This window comes from Rissa tridactyla, chromosome 11 (genome assembly GCF_028500815.1).
Source record: "Rissa tridactyla isolate bRisTri1 chromosome 11, bRisTri1.patW.cur.20221130, whole genome shotgun sequence".
Classification (NCBI taxonomy): domain Eukaryota; kingdom Metazoa; phylum Chordata; class Aves; order Charadriiformes; family Laridae; genus Rissa; species Rissa tridactyla.
The window spans coordinates 1,236,297-1,256,353 of record NC_071476.1 but is presented as its reverse complement, the minus strand read 5'-3'; the positions used below and the strand labels follow the sequence as shown (position 1 = coordinate 1,256,353).

The following is a 20,057-nucleotide window of genomic DNA, read 5'->3' as shown; positions in this document are numbered from 1 at the left end:
GCAGTAGTCGAGGGAGCAGGGAAGAGCGTGTTTGATTGCAGGATTTGTAAGGGAAAAATCAGGGCGAAGAGTACGTCTCCAGCGCTTAGCATGCACCACGGTGTCTGAGGACCAGACTTCCCTGGTTCAGCCTGGAGAGAAAGAGGGAGACCAAAATTACAGACATGTTTCTCAGCATTATAGTCTAACTTTACCCAAATAACCCAAGGTATACAGTAGTTCGCTTAATGTTTGCCCTCTTTCCTGATTCCCCAGGTTACACGCTTCCTCATGCGAAAGAATTTCGGGACAAACCCCATAATTTTGGACACCTCCTGTGGTCACAGTTTGAATGGCTCTGGCAGGGAGGGAGTCAGCAACGCTATGAGCCTGCAAACGGGGATGTGGATTTAATTGCAAGGGAAGGAGAAGACTCACTCGGGCTTAAGACCTGCAGTGCCTGGGGGGTGACAGAGGAGTGAGTGTCCGGAGAGGAACGCGGGGCAGGGATGGATTTACGGAGGGGCTAACGGGATCTCCGGGGCTTCCACACCAGCTGCCACCACTGCGTGTGTGCTCCGGCTCCTCTGGTTTCATGGCCGCGCGGTGAGCTCCATACTTACGAAACTGCGTTGCAGAACTGGCACTTGTTTCCATAAGTTCTGCCGTCAGAGCCACAGAGGGGGTTATACTCGTTGGTGCAGATGAGGTTGCCACCCTTCTGTGGGGTGCAGTTAACCGGCTAATAATGGAGCAACAAGAGGTTTTAAAGGTTTGGTTTGCCGTACTTTCCTACCTGAGTGCTTTCTGTTTGCTTAATGTTTATGATATGGCAAAGCATAAAAGCACTTTTCAGGTGCAGAGGTCCGTTGTTCTGGCAACTCTGCAAACTCAAAGGCAGGGAAAGTGCTTGCCTGGAGCAGCCTGAAGTGGGGAGAAGGTGTGTGTGTGGGGGGGGGGATCTAATAAATACTATGATAAATAGCGAAACGATGATGCTGATATTTCCAGGCTGGCCCTCCCCACTGGCTGCTCTGCTCTGGCTCAGCAGGCCAGCAGAGGCAAGCGTGCAGAAAGCACTCCCAGCCGAGGAATCACCGCTGCTAATTGTGCTGGTAGGACACGGCCCTCCCGCTCTCCCGCAGAAGGGATGAGGCAGCCTCTTGCCTCAGCCCCTTTCCCCATAAACGAAGGTCTCGGCACCCGCTGGCTGCTGTGTTCCCGGGCCAGAGGCGGGGGCTGCACGTCTGAGTCATGGATTTGGTTCAGTACCCTCTGACCCCGGTATATTTTAACTATTTCCCTCAAATCCTACTTCCAGGCCAAATGCACCAGGAGGGTGCAATCGTTTCTAGTATTTAGTTACGATTCAGCGAATTTGTGTTGTAAAATGTATCGTAACAGCAGTGAAAAGTGCAGATTTACCTCGTTTTGCTGGAAGCATTCTCCCATATTGCGCAGGTTAACGTCCAGACCATTCCTTTGGGAAAAAAGAGAGTTGAGAATGAATGAGCACAGCGCAGCCGCCTCGTGAGTCAAACTACCTCGTTACGCTCTAAATACCAACAGGAGCATCTGCCGGTCCAGAAACCGCTCCCGTGACCCAGCCCCTTCACTTACGCCACGGCGTTGCAGAACTGGCACTTGTTTCTGTAGGTAACTCCGTTGGTGCCACAGATGGGTGAGTAGTCCATGGTGCAGGGGATCGTAGCACCACCGAATGATCTCAGGAAGCCAGTACAGTCGAGCTGAAACAGCCACAGAACGACATTTTGGTCTCTGCTGCCCTTTGCATCAGTCCCGTGCAACGGAGCACGGCGCAACAGGCGTCTCCCAAGGGGAGAGTAGCTTCCAGCCCCAGCGTGGTGGAGTTGGAGGAGCATGGACAGTTGAAACCCTGCACGTGGGTACGGCATGATCCCGGAGTGTCTGTTTTTTCCTGTCCTGAAATGGGCTTCATCCCTGTCATCTCGGGGGTTCTCATGGAGAACGCCAGCAGGAAGGACTTTTGCCTAAAGCACCTTATGCGGCAGCAACTTTTACTGCGGAATGTCAATGCCGCTGGAAAATGGAGTTTACGCTCACCTCCGTGTTTCTGCAATTACTCTGAGTGTACTGAAATGGAAGTCGTTGTATTATGGTAAATTGCACAGCCAGAGTGTTTCTTTACTTTCTCTCTCTAAACTAAAAATAGAGATACTTCTCCACTTCACGGTAGCTGCGTATATTGATAAACAAACTTCATGATAAATGTTCTGATAGAATCGTTTTTTCTATTACAAAATTACGATTTAGTCAAAATCCAAACCTCCTCTGGGGATTTCTTACCTTCAACAAGCCTCTAAGTCTAAAGAGAAGCGTTTTGATAACGCTGAAGCATTATTGAAACCAAATGTTTCCATTCTTAAGTCTCGTGCTATACACAACACTTTAAAACTCACTGACTTTTACCGTTCAAACAAAATTTAAATTAAATTCTTGCAAATCTGAAATTCTTCAGTTTCGTTCCATTTCTGAGAATTTGAAATGATTTTTTTTAATACCGAATTAATCCTAGGCGAGGTTTCTGCCTAACTCCCTGCCACCATTTCACCCACCACTGCTCAGCGCAGCAGAAGGAACCCATCGCAGACCTTACCCTAACGCATCTTCCGTCGTGCTTCTTGTCGAGGGCTCGGTTACGGCTAAAGGGAGAGAGAAGGAGAAGGAAAGGAAGGATTAGTCTGTTGATACCATGTAGTCATCTCGGTCATTAAGTCTCTCCACTCATAAAACCCCGGTAATTAATCTGATTCAGGAGCTTTGACACGGAAGATCGCGGGCATTACGGAAGACAGAAACTTGCGAAAAATCTAGTCCACTCCGCGATTAGTCAGAACCCCAAAGGCTTTTTTCTGTTGCTTGAACTGGCGTTGTAGGTAATGGGGAGACCTTATACTCACAAGAAATCCCTGCAGAGGGAGCACTCGTTGGGGTAGGTCACGCCGTTGGTGCCACAGACGGGTTCGTAGTTGCGGGGACAGGCAATGGCCGTTTTTCCAGAAAACTGGTACGAGCTGCAGGAGGCCTGTTAAAGAAGACTTTGTAATGTCTCCGAGTGGAGAGAAGGGTGTGCTTGTGTTAATCATGTTTTCACTGCGCTGGGAGACTACCGTTGGCCGTTTTTTTTCTCTACTGTTCCTCCATGGTGAAGGAGAGAGGGACAAACTATGCCGTGTTTCCTACGGCATGCAAAAGCACCTTTTCGCTATTAAGACTTTCAGTGCTTTCGGCAAGCACTGCAGGCAAAATTCCTTGGGGAATGAAGACAGGGAAGATATTTAGGCAGTTATTCAATAGTTGTATAGATTTTCTGCTGGCACTCTGTGCTGTGCTGACTCTCACGCTACATTATTAATCGCCGTCTTTTTTGTCATCAACATGGTAAGGTTTCTTTCTCTGACAAAGGTGTTTTCTTATTTTGGGGAAAAGAGGTGGTATAAAACTTAGGAGCACTTTTCCTTCTTCCTTTTTCACTCAGTCCCCTTTTTTTTCTCCCTCCAGCCTTCCCTGGGACACAGCGTGAGCATGAATTGTTCATCTAGACTTAGAAATCAAGACTAAATGGCAAAGATCTACTACTCACCCGTCGTTGAGCAGTAACAAGATCTACAATAAAAACAGAAATTATAAAATATAAAAATTGTACAATGTCCTTGACCAAAATTCCTCTGGAATCATCAATTTCCCAACAGAGTATCCAAATACACTGCCTTATTACTGAGAAGTGATAGTTTTCCCAAATGTTTTATCTACTCCAAGTAAACAAGGAGTTATATGCTAAGATTTTAAAAATCAATTATTTGTGAAAGCAGAAATTTTGACTCACTAAAGAAGACAGAGGACGTAAACTTTTCTCCTTTTGCAGCACTATTATCCCCACTAAGCCTTGCGAGTTTAAATCAGCCAAATGCATCCTACCGATCTACAGCATTTATCTGCAGGAGGATAAAGTTCATTAAAAGAGAGCTCGTGTATTACTAAATCACGACTTCTCCAAAAGGCCGATCTCTCCTTTAAGATGTATATGTAAAGGCAAAGGGTCCGGAGGACTAGAGATACTAGTATATATAAAGGCAAAGGGTCCGGAGGACTAGAGATACTAGCATAGACTGTAACCAAAACGACTTACCAGAAAGGCAGCTGAGAAGCACGAGCCCAAGAAGGGCAACGCTTCCTGCGGTCTTCATAGCGGAGACGCTTGGATCGTCTGTTACTTGCGGATCTGCTGCTGTTGAGTTCAGCGGATGGTTTTCAGCCCTCTCTCGCCCCACTATATATACGTCTCCCTGACCTTGTGAAGTCATCCCACAAAGTAATTATTTGCTCTGTAAACTAGGAAAATTGTATTGATTATTGAGTTGAGCTCTAAAGAATACTTGTTTGTAAGAGAGATGCCCAGAAGAATTAAACAAAAATGTGAGCTACACCCAGTTCGTTAACAAAGGCGCCTTGCTGTACAATGAGTGATTTGTACTTTCCAAACAGCAGCACTGTCTCAATCGTAGATGTTGTGAAATTACGTGTGGAAGTTGGTAAAGCAAAAAAAAGGCCATTTGTTGAAAGCGTTTGAACCTGTGCCCACCGTACTACATACACTGGACGGTATTTGGGCTCCAGGAGAGCTGCATGGTACACCAGGGTGGGGGCACACCAGCATGGGACACTCCAAGCTTTTACCGACAAAAAATCTGGGGTTTGTCAGGCATCAGTGCACTTTAAAGATGCTGAGGGCTCAATGTTTGTTTCCTGGTACACTGGATTTCTCACCAACCGGAAGGAAACAGTCATCACATTGGGAAAGCATCACCTAAAACATGGGAAGTTTACAAGACCTTTTTATGTAGGAGCAAGAGCTGTTCACCTGTTGGCAATGGGCATCAGGCTGGTTAAGAAATGGTGAGAATAAGTAGCCTTAAATCTGGACGGGGTAATTTTTCCTCTTAGTGCAGGTGAAATTGGCTTCTTAATACCAAAGACATTCAAGAAAAATTTGCAGCAGCTGCAAGCAGAAGGTGAGACCTTCATCTCCCCCTCCCCCCCCTATTATATGGCATTAAATTTAAAGTGTCAGCTGAAAGTTGTCTCTTAGGGAAGATAAGTGAAGAATAATGTGCTAGTCTTTGTTAAGTGGTTCGCCTCTATCGCAAATGTATGGAAAAACAAATAAGGAATATTGCATAAAATAATACATTTTTGATTTAAGGTACTCACGGAAGGAAGCGAGGGACGGAACATGTTTGTGTTTAGAAGAAGCTTGATTCATACACGTGGCTTAAAGGCAGCCTGAGTTTTAAATAGAAAATCAGAATTGTTTTTCTTATTATCCTGGGAGATGTTCAAGTCTTAGCACGGGCAGATAAATCATAAAAATGTAGCTGAAAGTGTAAGGGAACTGTAGTCACAGAATAGAGCTTGCGGGATTTGGCCTGTTCGTATCAATGAAATAATTTTCCTGAAAAATAAATGAGTAATGCCATTTGGATCTCATTCACAAATATCAGAAGTTGAAGGGTTCCTTTGAAAGCTGTTTCTGTTGTATTCTCAGCATCCTGAGTGACTTGACTTTCAAATGCCTTGAACTGATTGTGAGCGCGTTTGGAAGGGAAGCGGTGCTCACAGACGCATTACTATTGATTATTCTCCAGGGGCGAGACCGCCAAAGCCTGAAAACAAGGCTTCCTCAGAACTTGCGCCAGCCGCTGGTGGAGATGGCACTTGCTGCCTCTACGGTGGTTAGCGAGGCTACAGGAACGCAGCCTGTCTCCTCTCCAGCCCCGCGACCTAAGCTTCTCCATCCATATCCACCTCCAGATCTGAGATCCCCAGTTACCAGAAACTGCGCTGCTTCTCCACTTGCCTCTGCTGCCAGGCTGGAATCACACTGGTCGCTCGGGACCTGGTGTGAACGGCAGGGAATCTGCTAGGGAGCGGCATCATTCTCCTGTTTGGCCAACACCTGCCCTTTGATTAATTAGATCCACTGGGGACATCCCCCTCTGGTCTGCATCAGAGGGTAGCCAAGCAGGGTTGCTCCAAAAGCAGCTTTTTTCCTCCAGTAATCCCTGCCGCTTTACAGGGCAGCACGGAGAAAAAGAGAAGGAAGGAAAGAGTCTTGTTACGGGGTCTATGGGAAGGGGTGGGAGGTAATTGGTAGCAGCCAGGGCAGGGCAGCGAGAGCTGCTGGGCTACGTGTGACCTGGGATCACGCAGGGAGCTCCATTAACAAGAAACAGAGGGAACGGGACAGAAGTAATTGCTGCTCAGCAGATGGGTCGAAAACAGGCGTTGGGAGCAGCCAAAACCAACCGTCTCCATGCATTTGGAAGAGGGAGCTTTGGGAAATGTCATACACGTATTGCAAATGGGAAAGGCAAAATGAACTCGCCTGCCAAAACTCCTCTGGAGTCCCAGGTGGTGGGTTCAGTAAAGTGACTCTGAGCATGGGATTATTTTAACCTTTCTACAGATACGAGAACCATAGAAAAGTTTAAACAAAACTCTTACCGATATTTCAAGTTCTTAGAGGGCGAACTTTCAAGAAGGTTATGGCCACGTGAGTGGGATAAACTCTGGTAGTCATGCGGTGGATCCTCTTGTGCTAAGGTAAATTTCCAATGACTCTGGAAATTCTGCCCAGTTTCTAACCCAGCATTATTGCTTCCGATAACAGGGATACTTTCCTGAGAATCTTTCCCTCTGGTCTTGAGACTCCCTATCTCAAGCAAGTCCGTAACCTACCATGACCTAAAGAATTCATCATTTATTTTCCCTGCTTTAGTTTAAAACTTGTTACAGGCTTCATCTGGCTACAAAGAGAAATGATAGTTTTTAATTGGGGGGGGGCAAAAAAAGAAAAAAAAAAAAAAAAAAAGGTGGCTGTGTGCATGCAAGGCCATGTGCTGTTATTCCGGCAGCAGCATCGTTGTCCTTGCTGCCACGTCCTGCTGTCACACGCCAGCCCGTTACCACGAATAAAGCGGTACCGTGCCCGCTCGGCGCGGCGGGAGGGAGAAGGGGAAACGGCGTTCCTCTGCCGGGGGCAGCAGCGATGTGGCACCCTGCGGGCGCCCCCGAACCAGGCTGCTGTTCCCAGGCCTCTGCGCAGGGGGGCAGCGCTGGATCTGCTATGAGAACGCGAGTTCCATCTCCAGCAGGCAAAGCCCCTGCTCCGAGCCGCGCTTGCGGAATATTTCTCCTCGCAGTTCAGCTATCTGGCTGCTGCCTGCGGATCTCCAGTCGTTTAAGCACAGATGATCTCACAGGCAAGGGTGTCTGGAATGATTTGGCTGTCTGGGAGCCGCATACCAACGGCAAAAGGCTGAGGATCTGGTCCCGCACGTCCAAATCCCTCAGCGAGTCTCAGCTCCGACCGTACAGCAATGGCTCCGACACAGCCCGCCCCCAGAAACAACATCTCCAAGTAATTTTCTTTTAAAACATCATTTTATTTTTCTCCGCAACACGAAAGAACGTAGTAACAAACCGTTTATCCTGAATGAAGCCTCAGAGAGAAACTGCATTATCAGAAAGGTCTAGATTGGCCCGGGGTGTGTTTTGGCCAGAAACAAGTAAAACAATACACTAAAACAGAAGCACTGATATAAAATAGAGCAGAACAAAATAACTATATGCAGTGTGTTAATCAGGTTGTGGGGTAATTGAATGGCGTTTCCTAAATTCGCAAACATCAGATAATGACATAAAGTGCCGAGGTACCGCTTAAAGAACTGTACCATAAAATACCTCGGCAGGCAGGCAATGTTTCCTGCCTTGAATTTCCTGGAGGGAGAGTTAGATTAGTAACGGTGAGAGGATTTTGTGTTGTTGTGGCAGGATTTTATTGAGCAGCAACAAAAAGAAATATTATTTCCAACGAGGTGCCCATAAAAGAGGACTGTCTCCCTCCCATCCTAAGGAGCTGCCCCCCCCAGGCCATGGGGTCTGGGGTGCCGCTGGGGTCCTGCTCTGCCCTCGGTTCCTCCTGAATAGCTCTGCATCAGGGTGGAGGTCTGGTCCCCGTTCATTTCCACTCACAGTTTCCCCTCAATTGCCTGGTGGGTTTTCTTGTGCAGTGGACGTGGCTCCTGGAAGGTGCCCTCTGAGGACCACGGGGATCTTGAGCATGATCTTGCCTCCAAGGCACCGTGGCTCCTGGGGACCATCCTCATCCTCTCTGCTGCTCCCCGCGAAAGAAAATAACTGCTGGAGCCAGTGTTCTCTTACCCCCAACTCCCTCACACAGTGGAAGGGGCCAAGAAGGAGCATGAAGCTCCTGAGCCTCACACCCCTCGCACGACCTCCCAAGCCTCAGTTTGTCTTGGTCCTAAGAAGTTGCACGTGAGACTGAAAAGCCTTCCTGCACGCAGACCTCTGTCTCACGGGAGGGACATTCCAGCCCCGGGAAGGGACTTGGCACTAAATGGTTGCAGAGAGTCATGTCTTTGGGAAAGAAATTGTCTCCCTTCAGAGAGCTGCTCTCTCCCCTGTCTGGAAAGCGACACGTTGTCACTTAAGATCATTAACTATTTGACTGTGAGACTGCTGCCCCTACAGCACGCCACACTGCCAGCGCTTCGCTGTTAATGAATAATAAATTAACGCTATGACTCTGAGCCCTTCCTTTCATCAGCCGAGATTTCCAGAGGCCGAAGAACCTCAAAGAATCCTCTACGAGCGACAGTCGGCGTAATTACCTACAAGCAGCAGCTAAGTGGTGGGTGAGGTGCAGAAGCGGGCTGCGGTAGTGATTGCTAGCAGCTCTCTGAACATCACGGCTGTTAGGACTGACTGCCCGCTGGTTTCCTGCAACCCCCCGCACCGATGAACACTGCAAACACGAACGTGGGCAGCCGGGTGTCTGCCTGCCCGGAGAAAACATCCTGTCCCCTTGCTTCGGGAGGCAGAGCACATTGCAAAAGGGCTTCTCTCACCTAAAGGTGTGTTTCCAACCCCGCTTGCAAGGGGAAGAGATGCAGCTGGGGAACTGCCCTTCTTCACCACCTCTCTCGTGGGCATAAGAAATGGGAACTAACCCTGGAAACTGAAATGGGGACAAGGAGCTCCCGATGCCAGCAAGACCCTCTGTGCCTCCATGGCTTTTGCAGAGCAGCCACAAAACGCCCCCAGCTGCAACAGTCTTGGGACTGGGACTGTCTCTAATTATGTGTATGTCCAGGTTTGCTTGGGGCCTCTTCGTGCCGCCAAGGTCTACCCAGGGGGTAGGTCTACCTAGGGCGTCTAGGGGGCGCAGAGGGTTCCTCCCACCCCAGCAGAGAGTGTCCGCCCGGGACGCCCTTAGTGGAAAAAATTGGTTGGAGCATTGCATGAGGATGCACCTCGTGCTCTGGGCTGCTTTTGGGAACCTGAAGGCAGATGCCTTCAAGATCTATCCATTGCTCTTGTGGTTGGGGTTGATTTCTTTGTAGATCAGAACAATGTATTCTCCCTCCCTGTAATTTGCCCGTTAACACCCACACCCCAGGATCGTTGCAGTGCTGTAATCATGCAACATCTTGGGTAAAACCAGAACGAGATGTATTATTAAAACAAGACGTAAATGCTGATGGCTTTTTTTTATTAAGCAGAGGTTTCAACATTCATCATGAGCTTTCAAGGTTCAGGACAAGGCCTTAGGGGAGCATCTGCCATGGGGAACATCGCCAGGGAGGATTCCTCTTTCCGAGCTGAAGCCTGTTGAGAAGTTAACACTCTCGAAGAGATTTCAAGCGAAGAGTCCGTCGGCTTCTCCTGCGGAGAAAGAAATCAGTACCTCAGAGACAGAACATCTGGGCTTTCACTGTTTGCCTTTCCCTCTGGCGAAGGATATGTCCTAGAGGAACTTAACCAAAGCAGAAAACTCCTGCACGCTATTCTGGCTATTTCCTTCTATTACTAACATTCAAAGACAAGATAAAGACTTAATTTAAAGGAAGAACAAATAGTCTGTAGGAAGTAGACTTTCTTTGCTGGAAGAAAGCTCTTCAGCAAGTTAACAGGGAAATGAAGAACTCTAATAAATGTTGTCTCTTTATGTCTGAAAGAAAGGAATTCCTGCCGAATTCTCCCAATAAAAACCTGACCCTTGCTACTAGGAGAACAGGTAAACACCAAATAAAAGAACTTTACGTCTCCAACCAGTCTCCGAGACCAATTAGTTAGTTTCAGCTAAATTATTTCGTCATTTATTTAGTGAAGAGGTTTATTTTATACGTACAGGAAAGCATTGCAGAATAAGCATTTGTTGGCGTATGTTACGCCATCAGACCCGCAGTGTGGGTTGTACTCCATGGTACAGACAGGCCTGGGAACCACGTAGCCCCTGCAGTAGTCCTGTAGATAAATGCAACGTACGTTCACAAAAAAGCTCTCAACGACAGATCGGTAAGAAAGGTGCCATTAGGAGACCCCACGCCCCCCCAGAGCTCCCCCCGGTACTGGCCACCAGCAGTGGCTGAGAAAAAGCCCAGGGAGAGGGGAGGAGCATGGCACTGTGTTGCCTCCAGCAACGTAGAGCCCGTGTAACCATCCGAAATGCTGCTGCGGTAACTTTGACAATGACTTGGACACTAACAGAATGCTGCACTACTTGTCGAAACGATCATCAGATGAAAACGGCAATCTCTCCCAGTAATATCTGGGGCACATACTGTTCCGACAGCTGGATGACTCAGGATTTTCAAATGCTCGATCACAATGTGATTAGTAAGGATTTATACAGAAACTGCTTTGAGGAAAGAAATGATTGAAAATAGAAAGATCTGTCCCTTACCTGCGATGCATCAGTATCTGGAAAAAAAAGAAAACAAGAAGGAAATAAGATACAAATGCAATTCGTGGGTTCTGTTAGTGTTAAAAACCTGTGAATGCGTGCCCTGAACATGCAACGTTCCACTCATTGTTTGTTAGCCCGTGATTTCTGAGACAAAGGGAATTTCAGGCAAAATTTTGCACCACATTGTAAGTTTACAAAGTTGCTTCTCTGGTACAATTTTTTTAATGAGCCAAGAATGGAAAAGAGTGTACTAAAGGAGAGAAATGCATTTCCCACGGTTGAAAGGCTGGAGCAGGACGCGTACTCAAAGCTGCGCAAGTTACTGAGGCAAACAGGGTCATAAAGCTGCTACACGGAGGCAGCGTCTTATACGCATCTCCACAATGTTCCTTAAATAAAAGGAGTATTTAATATTTAGTGTAACTTTTCTAAAGCTCCTACAACTGTTCAGGCTCGCAAATTGCGTCTCAGCTTAGGATGCCTACAAGAAACGTTCGCTTTCATTCAGTAAAGTAATTTGTGTTTCTGCAACATTTCAGAGGTTAAATACTGGATGTCTGAGTCTCCGGGTTGTACCACGTACATGTCACTTCTTTCATTATGCATAAACTAGCGCTGAGAGTAGAGCTGTTCCCACAGTTGTTCTTACCCACTCAGTTCTGTTGCTAAAATATTACCCCATAAGTGATAGTCTTTGATGTCAAGTCTTTTCAACACTATCTCTCTAGGAGTAAATAAGTCCTTGTAGAATGAAGCTCTTTCCAGTCTGAGGATGTTTTTTGTGGTTTTAAAGACAGCCAGCGCTTACTCAAAGGCAGAGCAGGAGGCAGCGAAGCTACTCACCTGGGATGCAGCAAAGGGCCAGGGCAAACAGCAGCAACACGCTCACCGTCTTCATGGTGGCTGGAGCGTCTGTGTGCAGCAGAGCCTCTGTTTTGCTCCGTAAACGTAGCTTTAACTCTGCCCTCAGGTGGTATCCATGCTTATATATATACGTGTACGCACTTCTGTGTGTGTGTGTGTGTGGGCGCGCGTTCCTATTTGGCTTATCCGCCCTTTTTCTGAAGTAACGTTCCCGGTCCTTTTGTCGGGGTGTCAATCTCGATAGAGGCGAGCCGTGCTGTGAGCCAGGAAGACTGCTGCTTCACCAACAGGAGTCACGAGAAGTTTAGATATGTTAGGTACACCCTCTGTGTCGTAATTTCAAGAGAAATACATGACCGGTTCCTTCTGAAGGACCATGGAAAATTCCTGCGGGCAAAAGAGCAACCATAAAAACCTAAGTAGCAACTGCTGTCAGATTTTCTCTGTGGGCAGCTCTCGGTGCTTATTTACATGCAGTGCTTTTTCACAAGCAAAACGTTGAATGAACGGCCTCCAGAGTGGAAAGTCTCTGCTTTTGTTTTCATGCTTCATCCCAGTAAAGCATGATTAAGTTATAGTGAAACCAGCAAAACTCTGAACTGGGCAGGCAAGGACGAGGGTGTCCCAGACACTGAAGGGAGTCCGTGGACTGGACTGGATGGAGCAACTTTTATGGGCACTTTCAGAGAATTTACAATTGTTATTTTCCCTAAAAGCCATTAGCATTGTGTGTTAGATTTGCAGTAATGGACTGATAGTCTGATGATGACAGAATGATGTGAGACCCTAGCCCGGATCCCAGAAACATTGAACCCAATCTGGAAATCGCTGCTTCATCCATCTGCCCATCTCAACATGAATCCTTTGTTTTACCACTAAAGCATCGCTTTTTTGGATGACCTCATTCCATCAAGGAAAACAAGCAACCCCCTCCCTTTGGCTCCCAGAAGAAATGCCTATGGGAGACATTACTTTTTAGAAGGGATGTGCCCAATTTATTTATGTTTCTCTTGTGTGGATCAAAAAAACACCAATTCAATACCCCAACAGAGGACAAAAGCAAAATAAATTTTGCGGACAATACGCCAATGACAGGTCACACTCTCAAAAAACAGAAGGCTACTTTGTCCTTGGATTGTGAAAGACTGTCGAAATACTCCTTGGGCTGGCAAAGGGTATTAGGTTATTAAAGACCGAGAGAGAAGACAAGTAGGCAGGAGCAGGAACCATCCCTAGGAAGGCATTTATCTTAAAACACTTGGAGGTTGTTAAAGGACGATTTCAAGATGAGAAGGACCCATTGGGAGGACCCAGACAAACAGGCAGAGCCCACTCCTGTGTCTGGAAAACATGGGCTTTGCTCACAGGCTGCCCTTGCCGGGTGCTACGGGCCAGGTGAGGGCTGCGCTCCAGAGGCCAGGGATCAGCTCCTGGCGCAGACGCCACCACGCTCTGAATGGGTTTTCCCTGGTGACAGCAGGAACACCTTAGGAGAGATCAGCTAGTGTCATCGCTTCAGAGCCGTATTTCAGCCCTTTACAACGTCAGACGTCTAAAAGGGTCTGAGCACTAACGCGGGCTGACTATCATTTATGTGCAATCACACCGCTCCGAGGTTTGTCTGTATTTAACTTTCTGCCTTTTATGAGAGGGAGGGCAGCAAGGCGACGTTCTTGTTATATCCCAGAGCTGCGAGCACGTAACCTATTCAGCCTGGCATCGTCATTCAACAGATCAGAAGAAAAAGTTTCATGAGAGAACATATGAAACAAGACAAAGAAATGTTGCTGATTTAGTTTATTGAGAAAGAAAATCAGGAGCGAGCTGAGCTCCCCAGAGGGTGAGAGGAACTGAGGTGAGATCTTTAGCTGGCGTTTGCCAGCGGGGATCCTGTGGTGAATTCTCTCAGCACCGATACTCAGCATTTTTCAAAATGGCTTAAAGTGAGAGTCCCGTTGCTGTCCCTGGAAGCGAGGAGAGGAAAAGATAGATTAAACACAGAGTCCTGCCTGCCACAGTCTGTGCTTTTGCTTGGCTCCGAGAGAAGGCATCAGATAGGATCCTACCCCGGAGCCACAGAGCTTGCAGACTCCGAGTCCCATTAGCTGTTGGATTATTGAGATGAGCGAAATGATTTCACCTATTCTCAAGACTGAAAATATTTTGGGGAAACTATAATGAAACTTCAAATTTTGCTTTGCAACGTGCAAGAGAAACTGCGTTAAGGTTAATAATGGTCTTCAAACCATTCACGCTCACAAACCAGACGTAGCTCTCCGCTCCAATGAAAAAAAAACAAACAACAAAACAACCAAGAATGGTTGGCATGATGGCTGGTATTCTTTCCTGCCCCAAATCCCTAGTCAACACTGGTCAGCAAACAAGAAAGTGGCAACTGTGCAAACTGGTGCCTATACGAAGCAACTGATAACGTGTACGCGGCCCATGGTTGTACGTACACGACTGCATTGCAGAAGTTGCACTTATTGCTGTACGTTTTGCTGTCAGAGCCACAGAGAGGCATGTAGTCAAGCGAGCAGGCAGGTTTAGGGTAGTCACTGCAGTCAACCTGCAAGAAAAACCCAAGTCTAGTGTGAAGGATATGAAGGAGGCAAGAGCAGAAGGGCTTGAACCCCTAGCTACAGCCGCAGCGCTAACGATAACGATCTAACTAAAAGTAATTAACTTCCTTGCACAATCTGATATAAACTGAGGTGTCAGTTTCTCCTATGCCAGGAGAATTTAATAATATAAAAATAGATCACAATTTCCTGTTTGAAGAGATGTATATCGTAACCTGACCACAGCATTTCTAAGCAGCAGCAGCAGCGGTTTGCCCAGTGAACGTGCCGTGCTCGTGATCGTATTGCACCGTGTTCCCGACCTGGCCAGGAAATTAGATGGAAAAACACTGGTGTCTGGAGAAGTGCAGGCGCTGATGCCTGTGTGAGGGTCTGGTATCTCTCCCCTGGCCTTAAAACAGGAAGATCAGCGCTTAGCTAGGCACTGTGAGAGTGGGATTTTGTTTCTTTGCGCAACGGGTTCTAAACCTGCTGAGAGGTGTCGTGGTGCAAAAAACGTGTATGGGTCCAGGAAGAGGCCGGGGAGGAGAAATCTATCGAGCCTTACTGACTGCACAGAAACCTCACCGAGCTGAGGTCCATCACCTGAAAACAGCTGGAGGTTGGAAGAATAGAAGTCCTGTACGTACTCACTCTACTCTTACTGTCTCCTACACAACCCCTACGACCCCTGCTAAGAGCAGGCTCTGCATCAAGCCATCATGGGCCTGATGGACCATTGGTCTGACCCCCAAAGCCATTCCCTGTTCTTATCCTCAGTTCTGCCCTGATGGATTATTCCTGCTACTGCTCTTTTACTGATCCCTTCCCGTGCAGTCACCCCCTTCCTTTTCTGACGTTAGCATGGATAATGCGTATTACGTGTGGAGAAAGCAAAACCTTCCCTGTGCTGAAGCACAGCGGCAGCTCCTCTCTTGTAGGAGGGGGCTGCTGCAGGCACTGCCAGCGCTTCCCCTGACATCAGCGGGACCAAAACCCGGTCCCTCATCATGCAGTTCACTTACTGTAGCGATTGCCTTCTTACATTCACCGTCGTACTTCTTTCCAACACTGGTTCCGGCCTCTCTGGGAAGGGAAAAGACCTGCGTTAGGGAGCTCGGCGAGCAACCTGCACTGCTGAACCCCGTGTCCCAGCAATGCTGATCAGCCTCGGGTACGATGTGGTGGAGACGTCCAGCTTGGGCCGTGTCCATATGGCTCTAGAAACCAGCTCAGGTGGTGCCACAGCCTGCTGGAGCGCAGGTTTATAGCACGACGTGAAGCACAAGGGAGGGTGCAGGGCGTTCGGGTGAATGAGGAGCCAGGTTGTGTGACAACATAGACGCACCTTAGGTTAGTTGCTGTCCCTTGCAAGGCAGCATCTGCCACATGGAGCCTTTTAGTTAAGAGAAGCATTCTGTCCTGTGTTAGATCCCCACACAGCCCTCTACTTGTCTCTCTAGATCAAAGGCACAGTTTTCCTTCTAATCACAAAGGAAAACAGGGTCTGGTTACCAAGGAAAGAGGAGGGTCAAAGTCCAAGTGCCTTACAGAAACGGCCTTGGTAGAAGTCCCGATATTCAGAAGAGCAGCTGCGAGGAGCGCCCAGCACTCGCTGTCCCTCACAGGAGAGCCCTGCACTCCCCGTACTCACAGGTTATGGGCACAGAGCAGGCACTCGTTGTCGTAGGTGACCCCGTCGGTACCGCAGACGGGGCTGAGGGCTTTATCGCAGAGCAGCCCCACTTTGCCTTCCTCGTTTGTCATGTTGGGATATCTATTGCAGTCCACCTGTTGGGGGAACGCACAACAAAGCACTGGTGAAGGCTTTCCTATAGGAAGCAAGTAAATCTGGTGAGAGCGTCTGTTTGGCCGCCAAGGATACCACCACAGCAGGAGAAACGCTTGTTTTGGGGTTTCGCTATGATGACATCTCACTTGAAGATGACCAATGCAAGATTCTGACATCTCATACGTGCTCTTATTTAGCGTTTGAATTGTTTCTTGGGGGAGTCAATAAGCAGATTTAGCCACCAGAAGCGGGACGTGCCCCTTGTTTTCCTCTTGGTTTCACTTACCGGGACAAATTCCTTGCATTCTCCATCGTAGTCTTTGCTGACATTGGTTCCATATTCTCTGCAGAGGGAAAGAGAAACGTTAGAAGGTTCAGCGAAGACTCCTTGCTACATCCCAGGTGCTCGAAATATGTAACTAATACAAGGGAAAGCTGACTCTTTCTATCAGTCAGGCTAATATGGTTTTTTTGAGTAGGTAGAGCCATCCTCCCTGGCCAGCTAGCACTGAGTGGCTGGGGGGGATGTAAAGAGCCTGGGAGCTTTAGGATCACTTTGGGCAGTTCAGAGCAGAGCATCTCTCCATCCTTCTGCTCTGCTTTGCTGTGATGAGAAGTGCCCTAGGGGCTGTCATCTGGCTGATCCTTGAGCTGGAGAAAAAAACCCAAACCTAAATAAATTGCACCTGCCAAAGAGAAAGACGGTGACTAAAGTGATGTCTAGGCCACGGGGTGCCACGCAGTGATACCCAAGCTCATTTTGAAGGAATTGACACGAGTGACATGTGACAGATCACTGTTTGTCGAGAAGCGGTGCTGCCGGGAGCCCTAAGCACTGCTGCCTGACACCTCCTATGCGGTACGTACATGTTGTAGGCACAGAGCAGGCACTCATTGCTGTAGGTGACTCCATCGCTACCGCAGACGGGGCTGAGGCTCTTGGTGCAGGCCAACACCTCTTTGCCTTCCTCGTTTGTAGTGTTGGGGTACGTACTGCAGTCCACCTGCCAAAGGAACGTACAGCGACAGGGTGGAGAAGGCATTTCACGTTCACAGCTCTCACCTTGCACGAGACAGTGAGCAGGTACAACCTGCAGGGGGTTTTTCCACTACCACGGCACAAGCTGGTGCTGGCGGGGCCATCTGGTACCAGGCGAATCCTTCCTGCAGGGACCTCCCCACGCAGCAGCAGAGGAGGAGAGGGCTAGAGCCACGCAGCCCCCAGCCGGGGTAAAGCAGTGGTGGTCTCTATGCTCACTTGGCACCGTTTTACAAAGGCTAAGCATTGCTCCCTCGTCCTCACGTTCCTGTGGCCCCTCCGGTGCGCCTCTGTTATTACTCTTTCATTCTCAACATATTGATTTTTTTATTAATTTCTTTTTCCCCAGAGGAGCGAGACTAATGACCTGGTGTGTGGAAGCTGGAGTGTCTCATAACGTATTGTTCTTTTGGCAGGTTCTTATACCACAGTCTCTTGCTGTCCCTTTACACCCAGTCATATATGACCAGCTTAAGGCTTAGACCAGTTTAAAGTCGGTGAAAAATGAATTCATCCAAACTTTTTGTATAATTACAACTACTACATTATTAACATACAGCATAGATATTGAGCCAAGAACAGTATAATTCAATGTTTTACACTATTAAATCTGATGAGAGTGGCACTAATTTCACATTAGGTGAAAAACAGCTAAGCACCTACAGGCCTGAAGTTTTTCTCACTCCTTTGGTTATTTCATATTTACCGATTGTCTTTACCAGGCCATACACCTGAGAAAAGAGGCAGAAAGAAATCTTCCACTCACCTCAACCCCAAAGGCAGCATCTGGAAAAGAAAAGAGAGGCAGAAAACGTGAAATAAAGCCAATATGGTAAGACCTCCAGTTAAAGCTGGAAATATGGATGTAAAATTCCTATACGCAGGACCAAACTGAATGATTTCCAGTGATTGGTTTCCTGAACTAAATCAACTATGTACGATTTTTTTCTATGTTGATAAGTATAATAGCGTTGCTTATTGCTGACCGTGATGAAACACAGTTTTGAATAGCTTTGTTCTTTTTTATTTTGAGACAGGTAGATTTATTAATTGAAAATAGAATAACTTTTCCTTCTTTATCTTCTCACACATCCGTTTTGACCCCAAAGAGCCGCTGTTATATATCTGAAAAGAAACCTGAGTCAATACACATAAACGTAAATGCAAATAGTCACCTACAGGATAAGCAAGTACATAACAGCATCTGTTGTCAGGAATATGCATTTTAAAAAAGCCGAGCGTGGAAAAAAATTCTCTTTGACTTTGTAATTTTATCAGATGTAAATATGCCGTGAGAACATCGGACTCCGGCTTGTTTTCATCTCTTCTTTCTCCATTAGCAGCAAGAGTACTGCAGGGAAATTGCCAGGCTTCTGCACGGAGCTTCCTTGTGCCATGACTAGTTACCGACGGTCTGACCACCTACGGCCTCCTTCAAGTATTTATCCGTTTGCAGCAATTGTACAACAAGTGTAAGCAGCGTAACAGCGTTAAAACAACAGTGTAAAAAAGCGTAACAACACCAGTTACCAGCACAGAACTCCACCCACAGTTATTTGTATTTACGACAGACAACCAGCCACAACAGCGATCCATTTAAGACCGTCAGGAAACCTGCTCCTGCATCCTATGTGATGCTAATGTACCCAGGCAGCCTCGCTCTTTGTAGGAGAAGATTTTCTCTCTTTGAAGCCGCTATCTTGTCCTTTTAAAGACAGCCAGGACTCAGACATGAAGCCTCTGCAGCGCCTTGAGAGTTACTCACCTGGGAAGCAGCAGAGCACAAAGGAGAAGAGCACAAAAACACCCGCCGTGGTCATGGTGGAAGTGTTTCTTGAGTCTGCAGGCTGCCTGCTCCTGCTCTGCTCATGCGATGGGCCCTCTGAGGCTGACGGCAAATATATACAAATGCAATGTCTAAACTGTTCAACTGTAACATAAAACAACCAGTAGAATCTGTCAGCGGTACAATGAGGCTGGTAATATTTATTGAGGTCTTGACTTTCAGGTAACAGTCTGCATTTGCTAGGCAATTGATTTTGGCTGGACATCTGCTTAATAGCTTGAGACGAGCATCACATGTTCTCAGTGGTCAAAACCAAACAAACAGCCTTTTAGACAAAAGAAACCTCTTTATAATTCTAGCAGAAATGTAAAGAGCACAAAATATTGAGGGGAGTAAAGCGCAGGTCTTTCATCTGTCTCTGCAGAGTGACACAGAATCATAGAATTTTTAGAGTTGGAAGGGACCTGAAAGATCACCTACTTCCAACCTCCCTGCCACAGGCACGGACACTGTCCACTAGACCACGTTGCTCCAAGCCCCGTCCAACCTGGCCTTGAACACCTCCAGGGATGGGACATCCACAACTCCTCTGGGCAACCTGTTCCAGTGTCTCACCATCCTCACAGTAAAGGATTTCTTCCTAATACCTATTCTAAATCTTCTCTCTTTCAGTTTAAAACTGTTACCCCTTGTCCTATTGCTCCACTCTTTGATAAAGAGTTCCTCCCCATCTTTCCTGTAGGCCCCTTACTGGAAGACCACTATAAGGTTTCTCTGAGCCCTTCTCTTCTCCAGGCTGAACAACCCCAACCCTCTCAGCCTGTCCTCACAGGAGGAGTGCTCCAGGCCTCTGATTGTCTTTGTGGCCTCCTCTCCGACAGTTCCATGTCCTTCTTACACTGGGGACCCCAGACCTGGACGCAGTATTCCAGGTGGGGTCTCACTAGGGTGGAGTAGAGGGGCAGAATCACCTCCCTCGCCCTGCTGGCCGCGCTTCTTTTGATGCAGCCCAGGACGCAGTTGGCTTTCTGGGCTGTGAGCACACACTGCCGGCTCGTGTTGAGCTTCTCAACAACCAACAGCCCCAAGTCCTTCTCCTCAGGGCAGCTCTCAATCCATTCTCTGCTCAGCCTGTATTTGTGCTTAGGATTGCCCCAACCTACATGAAGGACCTCGCAGTTGGCCTTGTTGAACTTCATGAGGTTTGCATGGGCCCACCTCCC

General features: G+C 47.6%; 3 protein-coding genes across 4 annotated transcripts; all 3 read right to left on the bottom strand.

Annotated features, from left to right (window-relative positions):
- LOC128916127 (ovomucoid-like) lies at nt 1-4,208 on the bottom strand. Its single transcript, XM_054217407.1, has 8 exons — nt 4,151-4,208; nt 3,605-3,627; nt 2,922-3,046; nt 2,618-2,663; nt 1,600-1,727; nt 1,405-1,459; nt 603-721; nt 1-131 (listed from the first exon to the last, which is right to left on the bottom strand). The coding sequence occupies exons 1-8, from the start codon at nt 4,206-4,208 to the stop codon at nt 86-88; spliced, it is 600 nt and encodes a 199-aa protein (XP_054073382.1). The 3' UTR covers nt 1-85.
- A 5,407-nt stretch (nt 4,209-9,615) lies between these two features.
- On the bottom strand, nt 9,616-11,726 carry LOC128916129 (ovomucoid-like). The gene is made up of 4 exons (XM_054217408.1): nt 11,636-11,726; nt 10,790-10,806; nt 10,235-10,350; nt 9,616-9,768 (listed from the first exon to the last, which is right to left on the bottom strand). The coding sequence occupies exons 1-4, from the start codon at nt 11,688-11,690 to the stop codon at nt 9,723-9,725; spliced, it is 234 nt and encodes a 77-aa protein (XP_054073383.1). The 5' UTR covers nt 11,691-11,726; the 3' UTR covers nt 9,616-9,722.
- Nucleotides 11,727-13,574: 1,848 nt separating this feature from the next.
- LOC128916120 (ovomucoid-like) lies at nt 13,575-18,900 on the bottom strand. Of its 2 annotated transcripts, XM_054217395.1 has the most exons (9): nt 18,814-18,868; nt 17,815-17,834; nt 16,877-17,013; nt 16,296-16,353; nt 15,872-16,008; nt 15,243-15,303; nt 14,795-14,800; nt 14,116-14,225; nt 13,575-13,620 (listed from the first exon to the last, which is right to left on the bottom strand). In XM_054217395.1, the coding sequence occupies exons 1-9, from the start codon at nt 18,866-18,868 to the stop codon at nt 13,575-13,577; spliced, it is 630 nt and encodes a 209-aa protein (XP_054073370.1). The 2 variants fall into 2 exon arrangements, with proteins under 2 accessions (XP_054073370.1, XP_054073371.1); XM_054217396.1 differs by lacking the exon at nt 14,795-14,800 and having other exon boundaries at nt 18,814-18,900.
- Between the last annotated feature and the right edge of the window lie 1,157 nt (nt 18,901-20,057).